The 11,191-nt window shown below is 41.1% G+C and overlaps 1 protein-coding gene across 1 annotated transcript in view; it reads right to left on the reverse strand.

Annotated features, from left to right (window-relative positions):
• LOC106591129 (protein diaphanous homolog 3) overlaps positions 1 to 11,191 on the reverse strand; it is a 764,911-nt gene that overhangs the window by 469,433 nt on the left and 284,287 nt on the right. Inside the window, 1 exon segment of the mRNA XM_045699589.1 lies at positions 9,513 to 9,617. Coding sequence (XP_045555545.1) covers positions 9,513 to 9,617 — 105 coding nt within the window.

Genomic DNA, 11,191 nt, shown 5'->3' on the forward strand with positions numbered 1-11,191 from the left:
GTATTCAGGACATAAAGTTCATTTCTTTGCCACATTTATTCCAGTTCTACTTTAGTGCCTTATTGCAAAAAGGATGTATGTTTTGGAATATGTTTTATTCTGTACAGGCTTCCTTCATTTCACTCTGTCATTTAGGTTAATATTGTGGAGTAACTACAATGTTGTTGATCCATCCTCAGTTATATCCTATCACAGCCATTCAACTATGTAACTGTTTTAAAGTCACTATTGTCCTCATGGTGAAATCCCTGAGCGGTTTCCTTCCTCTCCGGCAACTGAGTTATGAAGGACGCCTGTATCTTTGTAGTGAGTGGGTGTATTGATACACCATCCACAGTGTAATTAATAACTTCACCACGTTCTAAGGGATGATCAATGTCTGCTTTCTATCTATCAATACTGGTCCCTTCTTTGTGAGTCATTGGAAAACCTCTCTGGTCTTTGTAGTTGAATCTGTGTTTGAAATCCACTGCTCGACTGAGGGACCGTACAGATAACTGTATGTGTGGGGGTACAGAGATGAGGTAGTCATTCAAAAATCATGTTAAACACTATTACTGAACACACAGGGAGTCCATGCAAGGTATGTGCTTTGAAATTATGGGGTATAGTGTGTAGTCCAGTGACACAACGTCTCAATTTAAACCATTTTAAATTCAGACTGGAACACAACACAATGTGGAAAGAGTGTCGGAGTGTGAATACATTCTGAAGGAATAGGGAATAGAGTGCTATTTGGGACTCAGTAACATTGTGTACAGACCAAATCTCATCTATGACAGATATAGAGGAGTAATACAAGGTGAATCAGCCTGGAGCTGTTGTTCTGTTGTTCTGTTGTTGTGTTGTGGAGGGGCCTTGTGGAGACTGGAGAGGCTATTCTGTTGGCTTATTACAAAGAGAGAGAGAGAGAGAGAGAGAGAGAGAGAGAGAGAGAGCGACACAGAGAGAGAGAGCGACACAGAAAGAGAGCGCGACACAGAAAGAGAGCGCGACACAGAAAGAGAGCGCGACACAGAAAGAGAGCGCGACACAAAGAGAGCGCGACACAAAGAGAGCGCGACACAAAGAGAGCGCGACACAGAAAGAGAGCGCGACACAGAAAGAGAGCGCGACACAGAAAGAGAGCGCGACACAGAAAGAGAGAGAAAGAGAATGAGAGGAGAGAGAGAGAGAATGAGAGTGAGCGCGTGTCTCTCTCATCCATCAGGGCAGGATGACAGGATGACAGGACGACATGACCAAACAGTTCTGACGGTTGTAAACATCTTTAGTGATCAAACCTCATCACAACACTCTGTTGGTTCACTTCACGGTGTAAGCAGGGCAGGACAGAGAGCTGTGTAGATTGTATGGTACAGAGCAAATGGTCTATTGATCCAGCCAACAGTTTTATATTGAAGAGCAGAACCCCACTAAGGCCAACCCTGGGATGCTCTCTAACCCTCTCTCTCTCTGGGGGGACTAAAACACAGGAACACAATGGAGAAGTGTGTGTGGGAGTGTCGGGGAGGAGAGGAGAGCAGAGAGAGAGAGAGAGGAGAGAGAGGAGAGAGAGAGGAGAGATTGAAGAGAGAGAGAGATAATGAGAGAAAGCAGAGAGAGATAATGAGAGGAGAGAGAGAGGAGAGAGGAGAGAGAGAGGAGAGAGAAGAGAGAAAGCAGAGAGAGAGGAGAGAGAAAGCAGAGAGAGAGGAGAGAAAGCAGAGAGAGAGCAGAGAGAGAGCAGAGAGAAAGCAGAGAGAGAGCAGAGAGAAAGCAGAGAGAGAGCAGAGAGAAAGCAGAGAGAAAGAGAAAAGGAGTGGAAGAAGGTAAATTCTCCTATCCCCTGCTCCAGCCCAACCCATCACAACACATTAACACCAGACTGAGAGTGTTGACTCTAAGAGCCCAGAACACAATCACAGCTCAGTGTGAGGCCAGTATACCCCACACAACACAGCTGGATGTGTTCCAAATGGCACCATCCTCCCTGTATCGTGCACTAGGGCCACTACATAGTGAAAAGTGGTCCATTTGGAACGCAAGGCGCTGTGAGGCCGTATGAACAGAACACGGCTTTGAAGAACAGCTTTTCTCTGCTCACTATAAAAGCTACACAAACCCCCCTAACAACCTCTATCTGTGCTGCGGCAACAGTTAAAGGAGCAGATAAAGCATGAATAGTGAGTTTAGCCCTGTAGGGATGGTGTACGGTCCCACCGCTAGCTAGCTAACCCAGCCTTCAACAGAATGAGAGGAGAGGAGAGGAGGGAGAGAGATGGTGTACAGTCCCACCGCTAGCTAGCTAACCCAGCCTTCAACAGAATGAGAGAGGAGGAGAGGAGGGAGAGAGATGGTGTACAGTCCCACCGCTAGCTAGCTAACCCAGACTTCAACAGAATGAGAGAGGAGGAGAGAGGAGGAGAGAGGAGAGATTAGAGAAAGAGAGAGGAGAGAATGAAAGAATGAGAGAGAAAGAGAAAAAGAGGAGGAGAGAGGAGAAAGAGAGAATGAGAAGGAGAGAGGAGAGAGGAGAAAGAGAGAATGAGAGATGCCAGTTGAGCATTCTCTCAATGTGTTTACTCTCCCAAATTGAAATATTATCAGAAAAGTTATTCCTTTTCTTTCTCTCTCTCCATTTGTTCTTTGAGTGCAGTTATCTTCCAAGGAAGAGAGAGAGACATGGACTCTCAGGAGTGGAGAAGAGGGAGGGAGAGAGGAAGGAGGAGAGGGACGAGGCAGACAGAATAAATTGCTTTAAGAACAATTTCCTTTCACAGGATAGAGATCAGTGATTAAAACACAAAATGAAGTAAAAACAGACGAGACCGTGTGGCGACCGGTAGGATAATTACTGCTCACCTCAAATGGCCGAAAGACAACAGTTTCTATCAAACCACACGATGACTATTGGATTAGACTTTATATTCAAATACACTTTCTCATAACAGACTACTCTATTTCATGTTTTTAACTGTTTTGATGGCCACGGTTAAATTAAAATGTTTTATTTCCCAACTGGTGACTGAAGACCATAGGCTATAGTCAACGCTCGGCAGGATTCAGCACGTCACACACCACAATGAGCTGGAGGCAGTAAAGACATTTACAAAACAGAATTCATTATTTGACAGCTGAACGTTTTACTTCAAATGAGGTAATGTAGTAAATCAAATCAAAGTTTATTTGTCACGTGTGCCGAATACAACAGGAGTAGACCTTACAGTGAAATGCTGAATACAACAGGTGTAGTAGACCTTACAGTGAAATGCTGAATACAACAGGTGTAGGTAGACTTTACAGTGAAATGCTGAATACATCAGGTGTAGTAGACCTTACAGTGAAATGCTGAATACAACAGGTGTAGTAGACCTTACAGTGAAATGCTGAATACAACAGGTGTAGTAGACCTTACAGTGAAATGCTGAATACAACAGGTGTAGGTAGACCTTACAGTGAAATGCTGAATACAACAGGTGTAGGTGTAGACCTTACAGTGAAATGCTGAATACAACAGGTTTAGACCTTACAGTGAAATGCTGAATACAACAGGTGTAGGTAGACCTTACAGTGAAATGCTGAATACAACAGGTGTAGGTAGACCTTACAGTGAAATGCTGAATACAACAGGTGTAGGTAGACCTTACAGTGAAATGCTGAATACAACAGGTGTAGGTAGACCTTACAGTGAAATGCTGAATACAACAAGTGTAGTAGACCTTACAGTGAAATGCTGAATACAACAGGAGTAGACAGACCTTACAGTGAAATGCTGAATACAACAGGTGTAGGTAGACCTTACAGTGAAATGCTGAATACAACAGGTGTAGGTAGACCTTACAGTGAAATGCTGAATACAACAGGAGTAGACAGACCTTACAGTGAAATGCTGAATACAACAGGTGTAGGTAGACCTTACAGTGAAATGCTGAATACAACAAGTGTAGGTAGACCTTACAGTGAAATGCTGAATACAACAAGTGTAGGTAGACCTTACAGTGAAATGCTGAATACAACAAGTGTAGGTAGACCTTACAGTGAAATGCTGAATACAACAGGTGTAGGTAGACCTTACAGTGAAATGCTGAATACAACAAGTGTGGTAGACCTTACAGTGAAATGCTGAATACAACAGGTGTAGGTAGACCTTACAGTGAAATGCTGAATACAACAGGTGTAGACCTTACAGTGAAATGCTGAATACAACAGGTGTAGTAGACCTTACAGTGAAATGCTGAATACAACAGGTGTAGACAGACCTTACAGTGAAATGCTGAATACAACAGGTGTAGTTAGACCTTACAGTGAAATGCTGAATAAAACAGGTGTAGACAGACCTTACAGTGAAATGCTGAATAAAACAGGTGTAGACAGACCTTACAGTGAAATGCTGAATACAACAGGTGTAGGTAGACCTTACAGTGAAATGCTGAATACAACAGGTGTAGGTAGACCTTACAGTGAAATGCTGAATACAACAGGAGTAGACCTTACAGTGAAATGCTGAATACAACAGGAGTAGACCTTACAGTGAAATGCTGAATACAACAGGTGTAGGTAGACCTTACAGTGAAATGCTGAATACAGCAGGTGTAGACCTTACAGTGAAATGATGAATACAACAGGTGTAGGTGTAGACCTTACAGTGAAATGCTGAATACAACAGGTGTAGGTAGACCTTACAGTGAAATGCTGAATACAACAAGTGTAGGTAGACCTTACAGTGAAATGCTGAATACAACAAGTGTAGGCAGACCTTACAGTGAAATGCTGAATACAACAGGTGTAGGTAGACCTTACAGTGAAATGCTGAATACAACAGGGAGTAGACCTTACAGTGAAATGCTGAATACAACAAGGAGGTAGACCTTACAGTGAAATGCTGAATACAACAGGTGTAGGTAGACCTTACAGTGAAATGCTGAATACAACAGGTGTAGGTAGACCTTACAGTGAAATGATGAATACAACAGGTGTAGGTGTAGACCTTACAGTGAAATGCTGAATACAACAGGTGTAGGTAGACCTTACAGTGAAATGCTGAATACAACAGGTGCAGGTAGACCTCACAGTGAAATGCTTAATACAACAGGTGTAGACCTTACAGTGAAATGCTGAATACAACAGGTGTAGGTAGACCTTACAGTGAAATGCTGAATACAACAGGTGTAGGTGTAGACCTTACAGTGAAATGCTGAATACAACAGGTGTAGACCTTACAGTGAAATGCTGAATACAACAGGTGTAGACCTTACAGTGAAATGCTGAATACAACAGGTGTAGGTAGACCTTACAGTGAAATGCTGAATACAACAGGAGTAGACAGACCTTACAGTGAAATGCTGAATACAACAGGTGTAGGTAGACCTTACAGTGAAATGCTGAATACAACAAGTGTAGGTAGACCTTACAGTGAAATGCTGAATACAACAAGTGTAGGTAGACCTTACAGTGAAATGCTGAATACAACAAGTGTAGGTAGACCTTACAGTGAAATGCTGAATACAACAGGTGTAGGTAGACCTTACAGTGAAATGCTGAATACAACAGGTGTAGTAGACCTTACAGTGAAATGCTGAATACAACAGGTGTAGTAGACCTTACAGTGAAATGCTGAATACAACAGGTGTAGACAGACCTTACAGTGAAATGCTGAATACAACAGGTGTAGTTAGACCTTACAGTGAAATGCTGAATAAAACAGGTGTAGACAGACCTTACAGTGAAATGCTGAATACAACAAGTGTAGACAGACCTTACAGTGAAATGCTGAATACAACAGGTGTAGACAGACCTTACAGTGAAATGCTGAATACAACAGGTGTAGGTAGACCTTACAGTGAAATGCTGAATACAACAGGAGTAGACCTTACAGTGAAATGCTGAATACAACAGGAGTAGACCTTACAGTGAAATGCTGAATACAACAGGTGTAGGTAGACCTTACAGTGAAATGCTGAATACAGCAGGTGTAGACCTTACAGTGAAATGATGAATACAACAGGTGTAGGTGTAGACCTTACAGTGAAATGCTGAATACAACAGGTGTAGGTAGACCTTACAGTGAAATGCTGAATACAACAAGTGTAGGTAGACCTTACAGTGAAATGCTGAATACAACAAGTGTAGACAGACCTTACAGTGAAATGCTGAATACAACAGGTGTAGGTAGACCTTACAGTGAAATGCTGAATACAACAGGAGTAGACCTTACAGTGAAATGCTGAATACAACAGGAGTAGACCTTACAGTGAAATGCTGAATACAACAGGTGTAGGTAGACCTTACAGTGAAATGCTGAATACAGCAGGTGTAGACCTTACAGTGAAATGATGAATACAACAGGTGTAGGTGTAGACCTTACAGTGAAATGCTGAATACAACAGGTGTAGGTAGACCTTACAGTGAAATGCTGAATACAACAGGTGCAGGTAGACCTCACAGTGAAATGCTTAATACAACAGGTGTAGACCTTACAGTGAAATGCTGAATACAACAGGTGTAGGTAGACCTTACAGTGAAATGCTGAATACAACAGGTGTAGGTGTAGACCTTACAGTGAAATGCTGAATACAACAGGTGTAGGTAGACCTTACAGTGAAATGCTGAATACAACAGGTGAGGTAGACCTTACAGTGAAATGCTGAATACAACAGGTGTAGGTAGACCTTACAGTGAAATGCTGAATACAACAGGAGTAGACAGACCTTACAGTGAAATGCTGAATACAACAGGTGTAGGTAGACCTTACAGTGAAATGCTGAATACAACAAGTGTAGGTAGACCTTACAGTGAAATGCTGAATACAACAAGTGTAGGTAGACCTTACAGTGAAATGCTGAATACAACAAGTGTAGGTAGACCTTACAGTGAAATGCTGAATACAACAGGTGTAGGTAGACCTTACAGTGAAATGCTGAATACAACAGGTGTAGTAGACCTTACAGTGAAATGCTGAATACAACAGGTGTAGACCTTACAGTGAAATGCTGAATACAACAGGTGTAGTAGACCTTACAGTGAAATGCTGAATACAACAGGTGTAGACAGACCTTACAGTGAAATGCTGAATACAACAGGTGTAGTTAGACCTTACAGTGAAATGCTGAATAAAACAGGTGTAGACAGACCTTACAGTGAAATGCTGAATACAACAAGTGTAGACAGACCTTACAGTGAAATGCTGAATACAACAGGTGTAGGTAGACCTTACAGTGAAATGCTGAATACAACAGGAGTAGACCTTACAGTGAAATGCTGAATACAACAGGAGTAGACCTTACAGTGAAATGCTGAATACAACAGGTGTAGGTAGACCTTACAGTGAAATGCTGAATACAGCAGGTGTAGACCTTACAGTGAAATGATGAATACAACAGGTGTAGGTGTAGACCTTACAGTGAAATGCTGAATACAACAGGTGTAGGTAGACCTTACAGTGAAATGCTGAATACAACAAGTGTAGGTAGACCTTACAGTGAAATGCTGAATACAACAAGTGTAGACAGACCTTACAGTGAAATGCTGAATACAACAGGTGTAGGTAGACCTTACAGTGAAATGCTGAATACAACAGGAGTAGACCTTACAGTGAAATGCTGAATACAACAGGAGTAGACCTTACAGTGAAATGCTGAATACAACAGGTGTAGGTAGACCTTACAGTGAAATGCTGAATACAGCAGGTGTAGACCTTACAGTGAAATGATGAATACAACAGGTGTAGGTGTAGACCTTACAGTGAAATGCTGAATACAACAGGTGTAGGTAGACCTTACAGTGAAATGCTGAATACAACAAGTGTAGGTAGACCTTACAGTGAAATGCTGAATACAACAAGTGTAGGTAGACCTTACAGTGAAATGCTGAATACAACAGGTGTAGGTAGACCTTACAGTGAAATGCTGAATACAACAAGTGTAGGTAGACCTTACAGTGAAATGCTGAATACAACAGGTGTAGGTAGACCTTACAGTGAAATGCTGAATACAACAGGTGTAGGTAGACCTTACAGTGAAATGCTGAATACAACAGGTGTAGGTAGACCTTACAGTGAAATGCTGAATACAACAGGTGTAGGTAGACCTTACAGTGAAATGCTGAATACAACAGGTGCAGGTAGACCTCACAGTGAAATGCTTAATACAACAGGTGTAGTAGACCTTACAGTGAAATGCTGAATACAACAGGTGTAGGTAGACCTTACAGTGAAATGCTGAATACAACAGGTGTAGGTAGACCTTACAGTGAAATGCTGAATACAACAGGTGTAGGTAGACCTCACAGTGAAATGCTGAATACAACAGGTGTAGTAGACCTTACAGTGAAATGCTGAATACAACAGGTGTAGGTAGACCTTACAGTGAAATGCTGAATACAACAGGTGTAGTAGACCTTACAGTGAAATGCTGAATACAACAGGTGTAGGTAGACCTTACAGTGAAATGCTGAATACAACAGGTGTAGTAGACCTTGAAATGCTGAATACAACAGGTGTAGTAGACCTTACAGTGAAATCCTTACTTACAGGCTCTAACCAACAGTGCAAAAAGGTATTAGATGAACAATAGGTAGGTAAAGAAATAAAACAACAGTAAAACGACAGGCTATATACAGTAGAGAGGCTATATACAGTAGCAAGGCTATATACAGTAGCGAGGCTATATACAGTAGCAAGGCTACATACAGACAGCGGTTAGTCAGGCTGATTGAGGTAGTATGTACATGTAGATATATGGGTTTACCTTGCTATAGCCAAACCCCTACCATATCGTGGAGCCAATCATTGTATAGAGACATTGCAACAAGTAGCCTCAAATTAGCATCCCGTGCTAGGTGATGATAATCCTAGTCATATTAGCATCCCATGCTAGTTGATGATAATCCTAGTCATATTAGCATCCCATGCTAGTTGATGATAATCCTAGTCATATTAGCATCCCATGCTAGCTGATGATAATCCTAGTCATTTTAGCATCCCATGCTAGTTGATGATAATACTAGTCATATTAGCATCCCGTGCTAGTTGATGATAATCCTAGTCATATTAGCATCCCGTGCTAGTTGATGATAATCCTAGTCATATTAGCATCCCGTGCTAGTTGATGATAATCCTAGTCATATTAGCATCCCATGCTAGTTGATAATAATCCTAGTCATATTAGCATCCCATGCTAGCTGTTTTCATCATAGATCGACATAGGCCAGTGATTTTGCCGATTGTTAGTCACGTCTTGTTGACTGAGGAAAAGTTAACGTGGACGTTATTCTAACATTTTGTGAAGTGAGGATGGGTATTCGGTAAGAAGGGTGCACGCCGTTGAAATACCATATAACCTAAATGTGATTAGTGTGATTCTGAGCACCGTGGGTGGACGCCCTAATCAGGTTACACACCCAACGCATACGGGTCCGGTATGTACATTAAAATAAAATGCAGACGGTCAAATGTCCGGGGCCACATTTTCCTAACAGAAACCCCGGTGTCTGTCTGTGGATCTGTCTGTGGGTGTGGTGGTGTGTGGAGTTACCTGGGACTTGAAGGCCAGTAGCTCTGCCTGCAATTCATTGATCTTCTCTTCACTCTTCAGCAGCTGAGCCTGAGCCTCCTGTCGACCCAGGTACTCCTCATCAAACTGGAGACAGAGACAGAGAGAGAGACAGACAAAGAGACAGAGACAGACAGAGACAGAGCGACAGAGACAGAGCGACAGAGACAGAGCGACAGAGACAGAGCGACAGAGAGAGAGAGCAAGCAACAGAGAGAGAGAGCCAAAGAGAAGAGGGAGACGTAGGAGATAGCGATGGAGAAGTGGGAGACAGAGAGAGGGGGAGGGAGAGAGACAGCAGAGAGAGAGAAGAAGGATAAATAGGGAGAGAGAGAAGAGGAAAACAGAGAGAGAGCGAAAGGGAGGGAGAGAGAGAGATAAAGCACACAAAACTCAGTCCCTTTGTTGAAGGGGAAAAACATTGACAGTGTGTTCAGTTCAATGTGTTTACAAGCTGTTCTTTATGTAGTTGAATGTGTTTCTAGCTGTTCTTTATGTAGTTGAATGTGTTTACAAGCTGTTCTTTATGTAGTTGAATGTGTTTCTGGCTGTTCTTTATGTAGTTGAATGTGTTTACAAGCTGTTCTTTATGTAGTTGAATGTGTTTACTAGCTGTTCTTTATGTAGTTGAATGTGTTTACTAGCTGTTCTTTATGTAGTTGAATGTGTTTCTAGCTGTTCTTTATGTAGTTGAATGTGTTTACTAGCTGTTCTTTATGCAGTTGAATGTGTTTCTAGCTGTTCTTTATGTAGTTGAATGTGTTTACTAGCTGTTCTTTATGTAGTTGAATGTGTTTCTAGCTGTTCTTTATGTAGTTGAATGTGTTTACTAGCTGTTCTTTATGTAGTTGAATGTGTTTACTAGCTGTTCTTTATGTAGTTGAATGTGTTTACTAGCTGTTCTTTATGTAGTTGAATGTGTTTACTAGCTGTTCTTTATGTAGTTGAATGTGTTTCTAGCTGTTCTTTATGTAGTTGAATGTGTTTACTAGCTGTTCTTTATGTAGTTGAATGTGTTTACTAGCTGTTCTTTATGTAGTTGAATGTGTTTACAAGCTGTTCTTTATGTAGTTGAATGTGTTTACTAGCTGTTCTTTATGTAGTTGAATGTGTTTACTAGCTGTTCTTTATGTAGTTGAATGTGTTTACTAGCTGTTCTTTATGTAGTTGAATGTGTTTACTAGCTGTTCTTTATGTAGTTGAATGTGTTTACTATGCTGTTCTTTATGTAGTTGAATGTGTTTACTAGCTGTTCTTTATGTAGTTGAATGTGTTTACTAGCTGTTCTTTATGTAGTTGAATGTGTTTACTAGCTGTTCTTTATGTAGTTGAATGTGTTTACTAGCTGTTCTTTATGTAGTTGAATGTGTTTACTAGCTGTTCTTTATGTAGTTGAATGTGTTTCTAGCTGTTCTTTATGTAGTTGAATGTGTTTACTAGCTGTTCTTTATGTAGTTGAATGTGTTTACTAGCTGTTCTTTATGTAGTTGAATGTGTTTCTAGCTGTTCTTTATGTAGTTGAATGTGTTTACTAGCTGTTCTTTATGTAGTTGAATGTGTTTCTGGCTGTTCTTTATGTAGTTGAATGTGTTTCTGGCTGTTCTTTATGTAGTTGAATGTGTTTACTAGCTGTTCTTTATGTAGTTGAATGTGTTTACTAG

Source organism: Salmo salar, chromosome ssa17 (assembly GCF_905237065.1).
Source record: "Salmo salar chromosome ssa17, Ssal_v3.1, whole genome shotgun sequence".
NCBI lineage: Eukaryota > Metazoa > Chordata > Actinopteri > Salmoniformes > Salmonidae > Salmo > Salmo salar.